General features: G+C 42.3%; 1 protein-coding gene across 1 annotated transcript in view; it reads left to right on the forward strand.

Annotated features, from left to right (window-relative positions):
• The window catches only part of ITGA2 (integrin subunit alpha 2), a 475,911-nt gene that overhangs the window by 433,430 nt on the left and 21,349 nt on the right, over nucleotides 1–21,132 (forward strand). Inside the window, exons 26-28 of the mRNA XM_069221707.1 lie at nucleotides 1,794–1,898; nucleotides 10,232–10,345; nucleotides 14,578–14,667. Coding sequence (XP_069077808.1) covers nucleotides 1,794–1,898; nucleotides 10,232–10,345; nucleotides 14,578–14,667 — 309 coding nt within the window. The remainder of the gene's footprint in view (nucleotides 1–1,793; nucleotides 1,899–10,231; nucleotides 10,346–14,577; nucleotides 14,668–21,132) is intronic.

Genomic DNA, 21,132 nt, shown 5'->3' on the forward strand with positions numbered 1-21,132 from the left:
ACCTTAGTGGGTGCAGCTTGTGCTGTATATCTCTGGACACGTGTTTCTGGGTTTAGCCCTTCATCAGCAGAGAGCAGCTTTGTCTGTGGGGTTGCTGGAAATGCTGCCAAAAGTCCTCTCAGGTTTCTGTACCACTCACTGGCACGCAGGTGCTTCAACCAGAGCTCTCCAGCTCGTTGGCTCAAGGGAGCCTTCTTAAGCATAAAAACCAGAAATGGAGCACCCTGCCTCACACTTCAGCATGCAGTCATCCCCAGTGCATCATGGTAAATGCAGTACAAGTGCATTTTGTATCCATAAAGTAAACTAAAGTCTTTCACCTTAGAGTGCAGCAAGTGCTGTAAATCTCTGGACACGTGTTTCTGGGCAAGCCCTTCATCAGCAGAGAGCAGCTTTGTCTGTGGGGTTGCTGGAAATTCTGCCAAAAATCCTCTCAGGTTTGTGTACTACTCACTGGCATGCAGGTGCGTCAACCAGAGCTCGTCAGCTCATTGGCTCGAGGGAGTCTTCTTAAACAGAAAAACCAGAAAGGGAGCACCCTGCCTCATACTCCACCATGCAGTCAGCCCCAGTGCATCATGGTAAATGCAGTACAAGTTTGTTTTATATTCATAAAGTAAACTAAAGTCTTTCACCTTAGTAGGTGCAGCAAGTGCTGTAAATCTCTGGACAAGTGTTTCTGGGTAAGCCCTTCATCAGCAGAGAGCAGCTTTGTCTGTGGGGTTGCGGGAAATGCTGCCAAAAGTCCTCTCAGGTTTGTGTACCAGACAACTGGCACACAGGTGCTTCAACCAGAGCTCGTCAGCTCGTTGGCTCAAGGTAGCCTTCTATACAGGAAAGAGATGGGAGCACCCTGCCTCACACTCCAGCATGCAGTCAGCCCCATTGCATCATGGTAAATGCAGTAATGTTTGTAAGGCCCTCAGTGTAAAACCGCTAATGTCATAGTTTTGTGCTTGTTAATAGTGGAAGACTCTAGGAACCAGTTACAGTGTCATTTATACCCTTGAAGGTGGTCCACCATTCCTCAAGCTCAGCAGGGCACAGCTGGAAATATTTCCAGATCAATGTTTGTCTTCTAGGGATCTTGGATCTGCATTTGCTCTGAAGGTGAAGCTGAGTAGTGCCATATACTGTTGCCCCACCTGCAAAATGTTTTGTTTGTCATCAAAGGCCTTGATTTAAACTTTGACAGTTGCATTACTCCATCAAAAACATGGCAGATGCCCTGTCCACCTTATTACAAATGCATTACAGTCAATGGCACTTGTAATATGGTAGATGGGATATTTGACACATTTGTAATGGAGTACCCATCTGCTAAAAATCAGGCTCAAAATCTTAAAAAGAGGAGCTTTTTTGAACAAGTCGGAAACAATAGCCCTGGTGCACAAAGAATACCCCCTGCATGATTAAGTCACACTTTGTTTGCCCTACTAGGGACCACCATTTCATTAATTGTGGTCATCAGCAAGATCTAGTGACAGTCACAGTGCCCTAAATGTTCATCACCACTTTCACTGTGATTTGCAGATCAGTGGAGGACAGGCTGTTAGGTTGAATGTTTCCACAAGCAGAGCACGAAAATGCTCCACCAGTAGGCTTCCTACAGTACCGATCCACAATTGTATGGTGCGGGGAGGGCAGTAAGTTTGGTGGGACTGGTGACCTACCAATTCATGGTGGTTTCCTCACTCTGGAAAACTAAATGACCCCTCTTAGTGATTCTTTTTTTAAACCTCTCTCCTTTGAGATACCTTGTGAGTTAACCTTTCTTTGTGTACTTTCTTTAGTTCAGCAATATCGCCTGTGAACTAAACCCAGACCCACTAAAAATAGGAAAAGAACAATATTCTGCCTCTTTTCACAAGGAGAACTTCAGAGATGTAAAGGAAATGGTAGGTGCAATTGTGATTGAAAAAAATTGTTAGTATCTTTTGTTAATCGGTTAAACACTTTATGACCTAAAATGTATTTTATTTCCAAAGAGAATATTGTTATAACATATGTTGTAACATTTCTTCTGATCTGACGGTATTGTAATTGTTATGATAAGAGCAATAATTGATACATACAGTTTGGTGCACCTGCATATGACAAGAAAACGTTCTGGAGACATATAAATGTGGTAATTGATAAAATGTGTACTATATATAGAAAAATAGTTGAACGTATTATATTGACAAGCTCCATGCTATCATTTTGCAAGTTGTCAGAGATGTATGTTTACAAGAGTGGAACCATGATACCGAACGGTTTAAACTAACTGGGTGCTAATGAATGGTTTTCCCTGTCCCATTTTTGCCTTTATATTGTGAGCCGGATGCAGAATTTGGTGGTAAATGAAAATCCTCCTATTTCTGGTGTACATTCCTGACAAAAACTGTACATGTGCAGTAGAATCCATCACAAATACATCCATAATATTATCCTTGTGATGGAAGAAATGTACCCAGAGGTTTCTAGTCCATATTTAGAATTTCTTCCAGAAATCAGATGATTTTCAGTAACCACTGAACTTTAAATCAAAATTTCCAAGCTGGAGATCAAAATGTGTTTTCTTCCTTATCATGTTGGCAGGAAATGTATTTCCAAATGCTAGCCTGGCCAGGGCAACATGTCATACTTATTCTTGAAAGGCATCAGTCATGAGCCCATTGAGTACTTGCACAAGGTTTGCCTGTGGGCACCAGAAGATCCCTATAATAGATGGCTGGAAAGATTAGAATTACATAGACAATAGAAATGCAGTAGAAAACTAATACATATGGGTCAATGTAGCAACAGTGTTAGTGCAGAGACACTAAAGACTATTTTTTAATTATGGTTGTTTTCACAACCTGCATCTACCACAGGCTCTGTTCATCACTGTTGCTTCAACCACTTCTGTCAAATAGCAAATAGAGCAATCTCCCTTTAATCCCCCTACCAAACTTTCAAATAAATCATAAATCTCAAGTGCAAGCTCACCTAGCTTCTCTCATACCATTAATGCCTCCCCCTCCATATATATCTTCTACCTATTGTGTCACCTCCTCTGATTCCACTCCTCCTCACTCACAAGCAATCCCTGTCCCACTCATCACTAATAACCCTCTATCTGCTGCTTTTTCCCATTTGACAGCTCTATCTCTATCACAAAAGTAACCTGTCGCTATCTTTGAATCACCCTACTTATTGCCCCCCAAACTTATCTTTCCTCACTTATGCTATTTCATGATAGCGCTGACCGGGAATACAGAGACCCCCTTCATAGCAACCCACATGCCTCTGACCACTGTGAACCCATTGCATTTCTTACACACATCCTCTCTCTTCTCCTTTCCCTTCCCAACCCATTCAACCAGTCTTCACTCTTCTACACTAATCCTCCACACACAAAAACTTCTTCGCCTAACATTGTAAAATATCTCAGGATCTTTGTCAGGTCTGACAGTTACCTCTCTCGTTCATCCCTAATTACGTCCTTTCTCAAATACCCTTCACAATAATAAGAATCCTCTGCTACCAAACTACCCCACCTCATCAGATCTACATGATTAGCAATGCTTGCACCAGGAACTGTCTGAAAATTCACAATCTAATCATGGATTCAGGCGTGAACCTTCCCTTCATTGAGAGATCTGAATAGGAGAATCTGTAGCCTCTGTTCTTCACAAAAGCACCTATGCTATGTAATCCTGACCAGAAAAAGAAGCTGTCAGAATTCCAGCAGAAGGGACACAATTGTCTTTAGACCTTCATCATGATTACCAGCCATGTGGACTCCTCAACAGCAGATCATGAATCCTTCTGGGTTATTATCTGGGGAAGAGTGATGTATAAGCCCCCATCCGATTAGCTAATGGAGTAGTAAAGGGACAAAAAGCAGGTTTAATTTAGGAATACTACCCTTATTGTTAATGACTATTTAAAGATTTGTGGAAATTCCCTGTAGGAAAAAATGGGGGCAAAATCCAATATAACAGTGTTGGAGGCACTACGGCTACTAATACACTGAACAGATAGGGAGTGCTGAAGAGGGCAGAGTATCCGTGCACACTGGTACACAAATGTTTTTAGACTCTCAGGACTTCCTCTGGAGGACCCAGCGCACTGGATCAATGGGGAGATTGCTCTTCCTCTCTGCTACAGGGCCATAACCAAATGAGCAGATCCACTTTTGGCAGAAATTGCACAAGTTATTCCCCTTATAGCTCTCAAACTTTCCAGAGCTCACCTGGAAGATACAAGCTGCAGAAGCAGTAAAGAGATAGACGCTAACCCTGCATTCTTTTTCTTGATCATTTCTAATCCAGTATTGTGCTGAGTTGCAGGTTCTGGGAGCTCCAGGAACCAGTATGAACTCAGGGCTGGTTGGTGGAGGACCTTTAGCCTAAGTTCCAATCCTAGCCCCTTCCAAACCGTTGGCTAAAACAACCACAAAGAGCCCTATTCAATGAGTTTTCCAGGTTGTTAAAATATTGTTGTAGCTGCTGCAGCTCAGTTAGCGTCCCCTTGGACTTGCCTCTTAAAATGCATTTCCTCCATTTTCCACCAGTTAGAAACTAACTCAAATTTGTCATGTTCGTCTGACACCTCATGTAGTAATGGAGAACATCGTAACATGTATGAACATTTCACATAAACATGTCAACTTTCAGAGTGCCTTCCTGTGTTTTAAGTGTCAATTTGCAGTCATCTTGTGTCCCCTCCCATTCACAGCCAATGGTTGGTTGATGTTCCCACCATTGCATCTCTCTACATTCTGGAGACAAATCTTCTAGCCTTTTAGCTGTCCCAGATAGCCCTTTGTTCTCTAGGAACATCCTGATGTAGATCAGCTCTGTACTTGGGAAATCAAATTACAAATACTGCAAGACCACAGAGCCTTGCAGGGACACGTTTGGGACTGCCATGGCTCAGACAGAGATTTCAACTCTTCTAGAAGTAATCTTAGTGACATTTAAAAATTGTAAACTAAACTTCAAGGACACCAATTAATTAATTATAATAACTCATAAAATATTGAAGATGGATTTCAAAACTTTTTTTCTAAACCACGTTTGCTTGATATTAAATTAATGTTTTTGCAGAAAGAAAGCCATCTTGAATTCTGTTACTACAGCGACATGGCAGACTAAATTTTACACTCAGATTAAGTAATGTTAGAAACAGGCCTTTAAGAGAAAGATTGATTTTGGCATGTGCTTGCTGAAGCTTTCATGTGAGTGGTGCAAAACACATACTGCAGCCCACAAGAAATATGAAGTTTTATATCCCTAATGCAGTGCTTACAAAGACTGTAGTTTAACTAAAAGTCAAACAAGCCACTTGAGGTCAGACTTGTCATGTTCTGTTGTCTAAGCACATATATTATGTGATATTTAGCAGCTTTCTAGTTTACAAAGTAGAAATATGCCAGTAAATCCAATCCTATAAAAAGAAAAATACTGGGAGGAAGAAAAATAAATGGCTTATTTGTCTACGCTTACTTATCTCGTGCTCACTTTATCCTAAAATCTCCTCATCATTTCTGCTCGTTTACAAATGCCAGCTCAACAGAGTCTTCTCATTAAACTATCTTCACTCCATCACTGACATTACCGTCGACCTCTGTAACCTATGCATCTGGGTGAACTAAGGCCCATATTTATACTTTTTGACGCTAAACTGCGCTAACGCAGTTTAGCGTCAAAAAATTTTGCGCCGTCTAACGCCATTCTGAAGCGACATGCGGGCGCCGTATTTATGGAATGGCGTTAGCCGGCGCAAGCAGACCGGCGCTGCCTGGTTTGCGTGGAAAAAAACCACGTACACCAGACAGCGCCGGCGTAGGGGGAAAATGGCGTATGTGCGTCTTAAAATGGGGCAAGTCAGGTTACGTCGAAAAAATCGTCGTAACCCGACTTGCGCCATTTTTTTTCGACGCCCATCCCCCATCAACATGACTCCTATCATTGTAAAGATAGGAGTCATGCCCCCTTGCCCAATGGCCATGCCCAGGGGACTTATGTCCCCTGGGCATGGTCATTGGGCATAGTGGCATGTAGGGGGGCACAAATCAGGCCCCCCTATGCCACAAAAAATAAAAAATAAAATACTTACCTGAACTTACCTTAATGTCCATGGGATGGGTCCCTCCGTCCTTGGGTGTCCTCCTGGGGTGGGCAAGGGTGGCAGGGGGGGTCCCTGGGGGCAGGGGAGGGCACTCTGGGCTCATTTTGAGCCCACTTGTCCCTTAACGCCATCCCTGACCCAGGCGTTAAAAAGCGGCGCAAATGCGCCGTTTTTGGCCACGCCCACTCCCGGGCGTCTCTTTTGCCCGGGAGTATAAATACCACGTAAAGGCCTGGGAGTCATTTTTTAAGACGGGAACGCCTCCCTTGCATATCATTAACGCAAGGAAGGGGTTCACGCTAAAAAATGACGCACACTCCGGGCACTTTGGCGCCCGAAGCGTCTAACGCCAGAGTATAAATATGGCGTTAGTTGGCGTTAGTTCTGCGTCGAATTTGCGTCGAAAAAAACGACGCAAATTCGGCGCAACCAGAGTATAAATATGGCCCTAAACGTGGTTTGATAAACCCAATCTATCTCAAAACCAGTGCCTCCACTCTAACCTCGTACCTACATTATGGCTTGGAAGGTGTACAGCTCCAAATACTCTTGCTGCAAAATCCTCTCAGATGAATTACCTTAAAAGAAAATTAACCTCTCATCAGTAACGGCACCAAGCCATGAACCTCCAAATGAACCTTCCTCAAGCGCACACTTTGCCAACCACCTTAATGAGACCATGGAATGGCCACGGTAGAAAGAGTTCATAAAAGCAAGCAGTACTGCTGGTTCCTCTGCTGACCCGGTCCTCCACAAGTCATGCTGAATGTCCTGCTCTCCACCACCATGGAATAGCAAATCGACCTATCTTCCTACAGCACAAACTTCACATATACAGCTCACCATGCAATCTAGATCTAGACCGGTCCCAAATCTAACCATTCCCAGATTCAGATAACCTGTTTTAGAGCTCCATCCCTTGCTGATTTGACAGTCTCTCTCCCAGCAACAATTAGAAAGGTGCACAACCACCAGGACTTCAAAAAGGCAGTAAAGACCTAGCTGTTCCCTTGAATGTGACCATGTCACTCAACCATGACCATGGCATAGCATAGGCTCATCATACAAGATAATGCTGAACAATCCAGTTATAGAGACCAAGACATATTAAAGGGTTTAGTCTAGTGTCGTTAAATGTAACTTAGTGATGTCTACATCCCTAAGGCATGTAAGCATTTCTACAAATAGGCAGCACTATGATTTGATCACCTCTACAGCTTTATCTCAGTACCCAATATGTCATACGTAAGTCACACTGTCAATATACACATGATCAACCAAGCACATCAAGTTGAAAAGCTTCCTACCCTACCTCCCTGGCTGCAGCCCCATACCACTGGTATGAACGGCTGCACAACTGTTACATTCCAGGTAATACTTGACAGTTTGGTGTAACTGGTGAGTAAGGGGAAGAAGCCTCAAAAGTTCATAGCAGGATTGAGTTTACAATATGTATATTAGTGAATTCCAATTTCTTAGCTAGAACATTAAATTAAGTGGATAATTCTAGCTCGTCTCAGATCTCTCTGTTAAAATGTTTACATATTTTGCTCACAAACAAATGTTCAGCATGCACCTGTGGAGTGTGTAAGTAAACAAAGACAGCTGAAGACTGGCGTTGCAGTGAGACAAAAGCAGACTTCATGTTCATTATCTATTTCTTTTTGACCTATATAAAGTGCACCTCACATGGTAGAATGAGTCAACATAGAACAGACCTAGAATGTTAATGAACCTACGTGGAGAGCAGTGTAGCAAACTGTCATCGTCCAATGCCGCCCCTCCTGTATGCCAAGGATGCAGTGTTACTGTCCAAAACCCCAAATAGAATAGAATCTTTCCGGATCGCGTTCACAGATTTTATGACCAAACATAACCTTAAAGTGCATTTAGGGAAGTCTTTTGTAATGAAATGCGTGTATAACACGAGTAAGTTTTCCTCATTTAGGATTATGGATGCCCATTTACAATAAGTAGACCATTTCTCCTATTATGAGGCCGTATTTGGGGCCATATTTATACTCGGTTTGCGCCGAAATTGCGTCGTTTTTTTTGACGCAATTTCGACGCAAAACTAACGCCAACTAACGCCATATTTATACTATGGCGTTAGAGGCGAATAGCGCCAAAGTTCCCGGAATGTGCGTCATTTTTTAGCGTGAACCCCTTCCTTGCGTTAATGATATGCAAGGGAGGCGTTCCCGTCTAAAAAATGACTCCCAGGCCTTTACGTGGTATTTATACTCCCGGGCAAAAGAGACGCCCGGGAGTTGGCGTGGCTAAAAACGGCGCATTTGCGCCACTTTTTAACGCCTGCTCAGGGCAGGCGTTAAGGGGCCTGTGGGCTCAAAATGAGCCCACAGGTGCCCTCCCATGCCCCCAGGGACCCCCCCTGCCACCCTTGCCCACCCCAGGAGGACCCCCAAGGATGGAGGGACCCACCCCAGGGACATTCAGGTAAGTTCAGGTAAGTATAATTTTTTATTTTTTATATTTTATTTTGGTGGCATAGGGGGGCCTTATTTGTGCCCCCCTACATGCCACTATGCCCAATGACCATGCCCAGGGGACAGAAGTCCCCTGGGCATGGCCATTGGGCAAGGGGGCATGACTCCTATCTTTACAATGATAGGAGTCATGTTGATGGGGGATGGGCGTCGTTAAAAAATGGCGCAAGTCGGGTTAAGACGATTTTTTCGACGTAACCTGACTTGCCCCATTTTAAGACGCCCATGCGCCATTTTCCCCCTACGCCGGCGCTGTCTGGTCTACGTGTTTTTTTCCCACGCAAACCAGGCAGCGCCGGTCTGATTGCGCCGTCTAACGCCATTCCATAAATACGGCGCCCGCTTGGCGCTTCAGAATGGCGTTAGACGGCGCAAAACTTTTTGACGCTAAACTGCGTTAGCGCAGTTTAGCGTCAAAAAGTATAAATATGGGCCTTGATGTGGGTGGGTCCTGGAAACAGTCTCTCCAGGTAAGAAAGCATCAGTTTGACAAATCTGTTGAAGGACTTTTCAGATTTGCACCTAAATTAGGGGAAAAGCACCTGAAAGAAATGAGCCTAATTTTTCGGGCAAATTGTGCTGCAATAGTGACGAACGAGATAGGTGTATGGGGGTATGTTTATGCTATAATCGTACAGCTGTTTTACGTGGGTGCTTGAAGTACCGAAGAGCTATACTAGTTACTCGTGTGGGTTTGCCCTTCCTGGAAGATCGTATTGCGATTCGTCCTCCACTATAATGGCACAGGCTTTGGACACAGGAAAAGGCCATTTTTAACAGACTGATAGTGACTGTTTCAAATTAACCTTTGCTCTAGCTATTTAACTGTTAAATTATTTTAAGTGCCAATGTGACCAATTGAGCAGACCAGAATTCCGGAGTCGTCATTGCAATTTACAACAAAGAGCTCAAGCTTTTTCTAACGTTCTGGTTAGAGGAATAAAGATACCATAAAGAATGTGACAAGCCCAGGGTTAGGGCATATACTTCGCTGTTCATTAAAGATGGGTTACCACCTTTCTTATAGTATGTTACTAACATCAATCACAAGTTTGTTCTCACAAGATTTAGATGTAATTCTGTGTTTCGCCTGGTGACTTTGCCAAGGGAAATGACTGGTCCAGTTATTTGTCAAATGTTTCCATGTCGACCTGTCGGACAAAACACTTTGCACTTTCTATTCTTTTGTAAATATTAGGACAAGCCTGTACACATTTTATTGTGTCATTAATGCAAAAAAATTAATTTATTCAATGTAGACCTGGCTTAATATTCCTGGACACACAAATGAGATCTGTAACTCTGTTGTCACTTTCTTTAGGTTTTACATATAAGGAACAGTCTTGGAGGTATTGGTTCGTAATAAGACTGTTTATTTGTTGTATTTTAGCATTTGAGTGTGTTGAGTTATTAACACATCGTTTTTAGGTGTTTAATACTAGTGATTAATAACACTGTGTTATACGTATTGCACTTTTATGGTTTTAAGAATAACCCGTACATTTTCCGATATTGGTAGGTAGCAAATGTGAAATGACATGTCGTCATATTGTTTTCTAGATTAGATGTTCATTCTAAATTGATGTTTCTAACATACTAAAAAGTATATTTTTCTCTCCTAATAGAACTGTGAAACAGTTAAATGCCAAGAAGTGAAATGTTCACTGACAGACTTGCAGCTCAAGGGCGATTATTTTATTAATGTGTCTACCAGGATCTGGAAGGGTACATTTGCAGCTGTAAGTCTGACCTTGAATTCTTTATGTCTGTTACATTTTCAGTGCCACATTAAAAAGGAGAACTAGAACACTGTGTGTTTGTTAATTATGAAGTAATTTTGTTAAATTGTAATTGGCAATACACTTGTGAATTATGAAGGTTTCATATGTAAGTAAATTCTAATTATAAAAGTGGTTCTGTTTGTGTCAGTGTCACTTGAATTAGCAATCAAATATCTGGACTCTTTTGTCCAACCAGTGGGCTCATAACTGTGTAATTGGATGTGCTTTCCACTATCACATAAGCATGTTTTGCAGATACCCGATTTGAATAGGCATTTTGTAAAATAAACAGAAGCACACAGAGAAAAATACTAAAGTGTTAAAGCAGTACCTTATAAGGTGACCACTTCCCTACAGGCCGCTACGGACACTGTTTCTAGTCTGAACCTTTGTGTGCTAACCCAATGCTTTCGGGGTGTTGTAGTTTCGCTTTGTTTCTGTTGAACGAATTAGACTAACACACCTGCAATCAATGAGTTGTAGTTGAAATATTCAGCACTGTAGATAGTGTCCATCATGACCTGGAGTGAGGTGGTCACCATAGCCCCTTAGAAACGTTGAGAGAAGGCAAGGAAGTTGTGTTACCAGACATAGGCAAGTAGCTTAAAGTGCTTAAGGGCCAGCACTAATCGAAGAGGCATTACTGATATTTGCCTGTGAAGGGTTGATTACATTTAAAGCTTACTTCATATTCGTCCTTTGCCCCAAGATAACACACAATATGAGATCAGCTGGAGAGGTTTCTATGCAAGCTCCCCACTACTTTCCAACATATTACTAAAATAGCAATATATTACAGGCCTCTTGGTTCATTATCATTATCTGAATTCCAACATATACTTCTAGATAACTTACTGCCTCCTGGCTCACATTTAATAATGAGCTTGGACTCTGGAGCAATCTAATGTAGTACGACCTGGCTTTGCATAGAATCCTAGTTACGAATGAACACCACCACAACACAACGGGCACACAAAAAAGGTATGATTTTTCATAATGTAGTATGTGTAACATCTGAGAAACAAATACATATTCTGTAATTTAGACTTAAGTGAAAGTCTGCACCCAGATACTTGTGCTGAAGGGTGTGCCTCGAGTACAAATTTCAAACAAGAGTCTGCTCATTCACCTTTCGGCTGTAGTAAACTACTAAATCATGTTTAGCCTCACACATGCACGGCATTGTTAGCTGTTAATGGCTGATGACATTATTAGCATGTGGTCATAGTAATAGGGTGCTGCTCTATTTTATGGAGTTTGCACATGACTGCTGATTTCAACGCAACATTATGTTAATCTTAGCCTCCTTATTCTGGAATACTAGATTGAATTTGTAGCCACCTTCAATATCCATATGAACCACCATCTTTCTATATCCAAATGGTCCACCATCTAAAATCTCCAGTCTAATGATCCTAATTCACTTGGGCACAGCTTCAGCCCATAACTTCTTCTCAGTTTCCACACTTAAGGGATGAATTGAGCACTCGGATACCAGGCTTTTGGTTCCAGCTCTAAAATCAAAGTAAGATCATTGAAGTACACAAAACATTAAGAAGATTCATATGAATATTTACCAATAGACACCAATTTATATCAGAGTTCACAAAAGGCATATATACTGTATCTAAAAACACTGCAAAGGCAGTGGTCTGTAATTCTATTGATTAATCATCCCCTCACACATTTCTTTTTCTCTACTGCCTCCTATTCTCCACCACCTTTCATTTTCAGGACAAAATCAACTGCATAGGGAAATGGTTCCAATCTAACATTGTATTGCCAGAGACATTGTGAAGTTGGTGGCAGTCTTTAATAATGATTACTGTTTACCTCTGAGCTTTTGACACTCTGAATACCATTGTATGCCATAATATCTCCCGGTAGTGTACATGCAATGAACTACATATCATAGGGCTTCTCCCTCAGAAAAAATGTTGTTTGGTTTGTAAAACCGCATTTTGAATTTTTCCAGATAACTTCTTGACCTTTCACCGGCCATCTGCCTTTTAAGCTTAGACCAGTCCTCACCTAAGCTAAAAGGCTTAATAATAGTCATTTGATCAGCCCCTTCGGCAGTCCTCTAATTTTACAATAATACTACTTAACTCCTACTTTCAGAGCATCAGCCTAGGAATCCGTGTAAACAGTAGAGAGGATAAGGGTTTCTTCCTTGTTTGGGCTTGTTATAGCCAAGAAGCGCCCTTGACCAGAGCTTCTGGTTCTAGAATTTCCCTTCCCTAAACATCTGCCATTGCTCACCTCCCCTAACTAAATAATGATATTCTTTCCACAGAATCACCCACCCACCAACATTACTCCCAAAGGCACCATATATCTGATATTTTGGTTCAACAAGTTCTACGCTGGGTGGAATTTATAGCTCATGGAACATGGCTATCTGTAACTAGTGCTGTGAGTTGCTTCTCTGTGACACCTGGGTAGACTCAACAGATCATTAACCATGGCTGCCTTTAACCAGTTCATGCCTGTGTGTCACTCATCTATTGCTAAGGGGTGGACTTTTTACAGCATTCAGCACAACTGCCTGTAACCAGTGCATGCCTGGGGCGTGTTCCCCTGTTGCCTCTTGATGGACTCAATATATCATTTGCCAAGGCTGTCAGAAGCCAGGGCTTTCCTGCAGAACAATCCTCTGTCATATATAGGCGGACGCCATGGCTAATTAACCTTATAAGGCAAGTACTATGGACCTTGTTTAGGTCAAAGCAGGAGCACCCCCAAAATCAAGGTTTCCAGGATCTACTAGTCAGGAGAAAATTCGAGTTTACACCAGCAGAGCATCGGCTGGCTCTGCTAGAGTAAATGTTTGACCTGCTGACATTACTGTTAAGGTTGTGGTTCTATTGAGAGTGACATAACCATCTCTCATTTTTACTGGTCATGTCCTAGGTCAGGAAAATGCAGAATGGACCCCACATGCAGGAGTTTCACAATACAAAAAACATGGTGCCTGTGGCTCCCTTCACAGCATGGAAATGCCTGCAAGGCAAGAGGAGATCTCTAAATAGGCAAAATAGGCCTCTGCCACCACTGTAAAATCTGTAGACTGTCCACAAGGGTCTATAGGACCCCTCAAATCTGCCTAACACTGTTGTTACTGATAGATAAAGGCCTGAATGTACCTCATGAACTGGGTAATGGGCCATAGTCTCCTCAATTTGTGATTTACGCATTTGTTTCCCTAACTCCTTTGATGTTTCTCTAGGTTTCAATTGTCTATGGGACTCTGAGTGACCTCAGGGCCATGGCTACCTATAGCCTGTGCATGTTTCTGGGTGTTAACCTGACTGCCTGTAACCAGTGCATTACTGTGGATAGCAGTTCTGTTGATCTTTGAAGAGGGCTCAAAAGAACTTTCTTGGCTATCTCTATACCGTGCATACCTGTGTGACACTCTCCTCTTGCTCCAAGTGGACTCCACTTAGTATTTACACTGGCTGCCTACATCCTGTACATGCCAATCGGTTTCTCCTTTGGTGCTAGGTCGTCTCTTGAGGCCTTTTAAATTGACATTTAGTAACCATTCCCTATGGATGTGTCACACCCTATCTCACCAGGAGAAGGGAGTAGGGGGGGGAATCTATAGTGCACCTGAACCGCCTATGACACATGAATACCTGTGGGTTGCTCCTCAGATACTAAAACTCACCCAATAAGTGACACCTATCTCCTCTCAAGACTATTAATGAAGACCACACTGAATTGCAGTTGCCGGAGAAGAGCATTCCACTATTAATCATAAGACCAAAACATTTCCCACATTTGTAACTAAGCACTACAATAAAACAATGTAAGATGCATATGTTATAGTTCTCTTTGTTCTTCTACACAATTAAGCACAGCTACTGATGACAGGATAAGAGTGCCACTGTGGTCAGTCACTCACAAAATCAAACTAGACTGCAAATCAACACTCTTCAAACCAAGCACTCCTTTTAGCTGTTGTTGACTAATGTACTTCACGAGGGGTATAAGGCACTACATACATACAACCACAATACAGTAATTTTGATTTTTTTAATTTGGAGAATTACTGACATAAGGAGTTACAAATATTACTGAAATATGTGTTACTGTGTTTAGAAGTAAAATAAGAAAGGCATAGGCAAGAAACCTTTTAATGATATATCTACCCAGTTATGTAATATTTTTTTTTCTCATTGCAGTCAACTTTCCAGGTGTTAGAACTCACAGCGAGTGCAGAAATTAACACAGCGGACCCAAAAATCTTCCTAATTGACAATAATCATTTAACAGTGAGTTTAACAATTGATTACTTTTTCATGTTTTTATATATCATCAGAGATGGTCTCTGAGGGCCACTTCAAAGCACTTTCTTGGTAATAGATGCATGAAGAGGAACAGAGTGTTATAAATGGCATGATTAAAGTTAAAATCAATGGTAAATGAAAAGCTGGGTACATAGGCAAAAGAAGGGAAACATGATGTAACCTCACACATTAGTGTATTTCCAAACAGCTTTACTATTTAGTTTGATGATATATTCAAGTGGATAAAGAAGAGCTTTCTGTGCAAGAATAAAAGACAGATTCTAGCAATCAGTGACACAGAATCTGGTTATGAATGAATTAATTTAAAAAAACTTATAGAGGACACAAATACTCCTGGATTTGTCCTGGCACCCACGAATCAGAAGCAACTGTTGCTTTTAAGCTGTGGAGAACAGCTACATTTTTAATAGCTTGCAGTACAGAGCATTATTATTAGGTTTCGCCTCAACAGTGTGCATGCGCTGTCAGTGAAACCTATTGTTAACATAAAAAAGCTTAAAACAGGCTTAGAGCCAGCCCATTGCTTACCATTACCTGGACTTGGTTGGCTTCAACGCCACTCGTGTTTCCTTGCTTCTTATTGGTCCGCTCCTCTTCTTGATCTCTGGCTTCCTCCTGGATCTTTATGTTTGTCCCACCCGTGGAGCATGGACCTATCACAGCTTCCTGTCAGCAGCCAGTGTCCTTCCACTGTCCGCAAGCTCCTTTTTCGCAAGGTACTTTATTTCTGCATGCACTAGAGTACATGTGTCCCTCTCCTCGCTGCTGCTTTCTCCTTTGTGCTTCTTCCCTACCGTCTTCCTCATGCTCTCTCTGGTTTCTCTCCCACCCTCCTCCTGCTGTCAGTGATTTCTTTATCACCCCACATCCTCTGCCCGCTGTCCATAGTTAATTTCCCATTGCTCCCTCCTCCCTTTGCGCATGCTTGCTTTCCCACCCCCTCCTACTGTCCATGCTTTTTCCCAACCCCTCATCCTTTTCCCGGTGTTCATGCTTGAAACTCCCTCTCTCGCACCTCCCTCATGTTGCTTGCCCATCTGCGCTGGTTTTACAAAATTAGCATGGCAGCATGAGCTGATGTGCAACATGACTTAAAGAAGAAATAAAGCTTTGACAGGGTCAACACTGGCCGCATCACATTGTGTCGTAAACACTCTCGCAATTATTAACAAGACTGCTGGATTTTGGGCAGCAGCACCACCGAGTACGGGGGACTGAGTCTGATCATGCACTTTGTGACAACTATCGGCCTAACCCTTCCAGCCAGCTAGGAGCACCTCACCAGTATCCAAGAGTAAAAGGTGATCTGTGGCAGTCCTTACCATGTCACCTGGATTTCTCAGGGAAATTGTGGTGGAAGAGTTCTTACCCCTTTCTCTTTGTCACAATTGTCTCACACATACAAAGGCAAAACAGAAGCAAGACTAGGTTGATTAAGTTTTATTGAATCAACTAAATTCTATGTAAAAAAAAAGCATCTATTGCAATTATGAGGATGATAAAACATAATAAAAGCAAGGCAGTGACTAGGAAAGTTAAACAAAAGAAAAGTCCCACCATACTGTCACAACAATGGTTCCAAAATCCCTACCTGCGCTACTAAGGTTATCTACAAGAGCATGGCAGTGTAAGTTCTAATCTTCCCATGAGTCCTCCTGGGAGAACCTCATTCCCCATACCTGTGATTGTAGGTAAAGAAGAGGTATGTTGGTCTACTGCAAATTCTCCCACATGGACTGAGATACTGCGTCAGGTCTCAGCAGAACTTTGCAAAGGCGACAAGGAGGGAACAATGTCAACTGGTTGGAATTCCCCTCTATTGTGTAGGGGGCAGTGAGTTGTTTTATAATAAACATCTCATCTGGTGTTCTGAGAAAATTACCCTGGTGTGACAACTCGTATAGTTCTGTGTATTAGAGTCGGGGACATGATGAAGGATTTGCACCAGCAATAATTAGTAACTTATCACTTACATCTTTGGATAGAGCACGGAATGAGAATACCGTGCAGAGAAAAGAATAACAGAAGTCTGTGGAAAAGGACAAGCTGATAAAATAATAAAAACATCTCCACTGAAATGAGGCTTCTGCTAAAATAATAGAGAAATAAAAATGCATGCCTCGAAGCGAAAGGGCACAAGCTGTAGGCCTAGGCTAAAATAACATGCCTGTGTAATAGCTAAAGTAAATTCCAGGCAAGCATTTTTTGTTTGTTTTTTTTCAATTTTAAGCCATAGTGTTTAAAAAAAAATGCGTTGAAAAGTCCAATAGAACTTGCATAAGCGAAACCGATTAGCCCTACCAATGCTGTTTTTTATGAGTCTCAGATTAAGAGATGCCTCGCCTTTTATGTTGGATTTTATTAAGTGGAGCCAACTGAGCACTTACTGATCGAACAGCTCTTAAAGGCTAATAATGGGTTACTGTTGGACAAATATTGTAAATCAGATTTGTAATTAGCTGGGGAACCTGACTTGTAGAGAAGGGATTTCTTTTTAAATTCTGAACCCACTTTTCCTCCACGTGTCAATGCAGATACAAAGGCTGTGAATATACTGCCCTCTCTTCCTTTTCAAATACTTCTTCAACCTGCTACAGGTTGGTGGAAACCCTTGTCCTGTCACACAACTACTACTGAAATATTCTGAACTATGTTCCCACCACGGATATCTTTTTAAGCCTCCCAAGACTTTAGAATCAGGTAGCTAGAATGTGCCACACCTCCAGAAGCTGGGCCACTTTGTATAGAGTAAAATCTGGAAACAGCACTGTATATTTACAGAAACTGACAGCTTCTTGCGTCCCGACTGGAGATGTCTGCTGATCTCATCAACTAACAGTCTTTCAAAAGAATAAAACTCAGAGTCGGTCATTGAGATTATAAGGACTTGGACATTAAAGCATTCTTAGTACTACAATTAGATTTGAACCATAGTAAGTGTGAATCAGGAACTGTTTGATTTGGCGGGACTAGCAGAACATCTTGCTGCTAACTAATCACTTATCAGTGTCCTTGAATGTCAGGGCAGAGAAACTAGGCAATTTTTGATCAGTGGAAACGCCTTGGCTAGATTTATTTGCCACCATCGGTAGTGTGACTTGTCACTAATTTGTGCACTGGAGTTTCCTCTAAGGCTTTCATTGAGAGAAGTATTTTGGCTACAATTGAACCATTCAGAATTACCTTTACTGAATCAAACATAGACTACAGAATATGATTTAAGAATATCAGACTGAGTTATTTACCAATTTGTCCCTGTCAGATTGGACACCAAATGCCGATTCCTATTCTTATTCTGTGCTGTTTTCCTTCTGGCTACCTGAAGTATCTAAAAGAGGACCTACATCCCTCTATAAAGCCCCTTAAATACATAAATAACTTATTTAGTTAACCTGAAAAACTAAAAACTGTTAACAGAGGAAAAAATATCCATGTTTGTGGAAATGCAAAAATATGTATTAAAAAGTAGCAGAAAACGTTCTTTAGCCGTTCCCTGTCAAATTGAGCTGTAGTTTAGTTCTTGCTAAGTAAATGAAAGCAGTATTTCTGAAAGAGTTTGAAAGTAAAGTGATTTGTTCTTCAGTGAGCAACAGAGACTCTCAGTAACAACATGGAGAATGAAAAAAACATAACAGGTAACCAGTCCACTCTGCAGCTCTAAACATTCCTAGAATTTACAGGGAGCTGCTGTGCTGATAGCTGGAAATATCCCACTAATACCTCACATTATTGAAATAAACACAGCACATTCTTGTTGCCCAGGGAGACCTGCTGTAATGACTGGCGAAAATTATGTTTCTGCTGAACTGTCACGAAAATTGGTTGTCCTATTTCTTGGAAGATTACAGTCAGCCGATCTGGATACCGCCTTTTTTATCTGAATTGCAGAATCTGTCTGTGGGGATGCCTCAGGGGTCGGCTCTGAGTCCGATTTTCTTTTTAATTGAGATATTTGGCTCCTCTTGCTGGATTCGCAGAATCTCTTGGTGATAAAGTTATTCCCTATGCGGATGATACACAGTTTCTTTTTGTAAGAAGAGCTGCGACCTCCTCATGAGTTTGATCAGGAAGTGCCTGATGATGGTATTTCATTGGATGACCTTATATCAGTTGAAGTGCAGTGTTGAGAAAATTGAAATCTTGGTGTTTGCTGATCTTTCTCCCAATTGCTGGCTATCTTTTTGGCCTAAAAATGCTCCTTCCCCAGAGTCGTACAGTCATGAATTTGGGAGTAAAGTTTGATGATCAGTTATCATTTAAGCCTCAAACTAAGGTGGTGGTTGCACCTGTTTTGGGTTCTTGTGCTCAATTGAGAAGATTTTGTACATTTTGTCCTTTTTGGCTAAAAAAATCAGTTATTCAGGCCCTTATAACATCAGGGCTTGACTACAATAATCCACTTTACCTGGTCTTCCTGAATATCTTCTGGACAAACTAAAGATGGTGCAAAATGCTGCTGCTTGTCTTCTTTTTCAGCTTCCGGAGAGAGCACACATTTCTGCACATTTGCGTGAGGTGCATTGGTTGGTAATCAGGAAAAAGATCCTGTTCAAAGCTCTAGTGCTGGCACACTCTGCCCTTCATGCGTTTGGGGCTGATTACCTAAGACCAAGATTCTGTTTTCACCAACCTGACCGCAATCTGAGATCAACAAACAAAGCCTTGGCAGTGATCCCTAGAGTATGGAAAGACCAGAATTGGAGGCAAGTCTGCCACTTTTGTGTCCTGTCAATCGGCTTTTAAGAAACAACTGAAACCTTGTCTTTTTAATCAGTGATCCTACTGGAGTCTTCTGGATTTCTGGTTGGTGCGACTGGATACTCTCTGAGCAGCTGTATGTAATATACTTTTTTTTTGTGTTGTAATTCTTTATTCAAAACCAATTAAACATTACACAAATCCGTTGAGTGAGACAGGGTATATGACATATTGTGAATTCCAGCATTACAGTGCAGGATGCGTCAAATATACAGAGAGGAAGAGACAGTCTGACATACGTGGGGATCCAAGAGGGCCAAACAAAATCTGATACATATCTTAAACTCAATGTAGCAATTGAAATTTAAATAGGTGGTCTAATCACAATGTGGAGTCCCACCCGTGTCCCAACCCAGGTCCAAGCAGTAGAGGGTGTATCAATCATGGGAGTCTGGGTGTAGTGCCGCCAATCGTCCCTCCCCCAAGCCTCTCTAAATTCCAGTATCAGTCATCTGGGTTGCATGTGGAGAAAGGAGCATGGGGTATCCCGTTTGGGTGGCTTGTACAAGGAAAAAGGGGCAATACTGTGGGTCCATGGGGTGGGAGACATGAGCCGGAAGAAAGGACCAGGACGGTGGAGAGGGGTGAGTGATTTATGAACCTAAGAAGAGGGAAAGTAAGGAATGTAGGGGGGAGGATAAGGGTGGAAAAGGGAGAAATGATGGGGTGCACAGAATATAGTTGGGGAGATAAGGAGGTGTAGATGGGCAATAGAAGGGATCAGGTGGCAGAGCAGCTGAAATAAATACCTGGGGAGAGGAAGGTATAGGCTAAGCGAGGGATAGGGGCTGCATCTACCACAGTATGTGTCATAGGTAATTAACAGAGGGCAACACAGGGCTCAAATATGTGTGATCAGTAGGAGGAGAGAGAGGAATACAATAGCGGGGTGATAATAATGGTGAGAGTAAGGGTGAGAGTGAAAGTGAGAGCGAGAGTAAAGGTAAAAGAGAAGAGTGACAGTGCAAGTGGAAGTGGAAATGAAAATACAGGTGGGAGCAGGAGTGACCGAGGTGGGGGAACTGGGAGGAAGCGGAGGGGGGTAGGGTCAAGGGGGTATGTTCGAAGGAAATGTAGTGGATATAATGGGAAGAAAAATAGCAGAGGGGATGGGGGAGAAAAGGAAGAAGAGGGAAAACATGGAAAACCTACCCTTGGGAGAATGGAGGCAAGCCCAGGTGCATATGTGTGCCTACACACAACTAAAGCCGAGCGGGAGGGGCGATGTTGTGCTGGAGTGTGGGTATATGGCTCTCAGACAAAGGAGTCACTGCAGTGCATTTCGGAACAGGACACCAGCGGGAAGTACTCATCCCTCTGATGTTGAGAGGAAGGGGTCCCACATCTGGAGGAACACATCCATCTTATTCTGGAGGAACACATCCATCTTATCCTGGAGACTATATGTGAGTCGTTCGTGGGAGGCAGCCTGATACATTGCAGTGATCCATTCCCCATGAGAGGGGACATATTCTGAGCGCCAGTGCCTGAAGAATCACACCCTGGCAGTAGCCAGTGCTGTGTGTAATAAATGTTGTGGTTGGGAGAGGTCGTATAATTCCCTGGTGTCGTGCAGCACTAAGAGAGAGGGGGTGAGAGAAGGTGGCAGGGGTAGTACTTCCCTAAGGGTACCTCCCACTAATCGCCAGAAAGGTTGAATGGCTGGGCAGT

This window comes from Pleurodeles waltl, chromosome 1_1 (assembly GCF_031143425.1).
Source record: "Pleurodeles waltl isolate 20211129_DDA chromosome 1_1, aPleWal1.hap1.20221129, whole genome shotgun sequence".
Lineage (NCBI taxonomy): Eukaryota > Metazoa > Chordata > Amphibia > Caudata > Salamandridae > Pleurodeles > Pleurodeles waltl.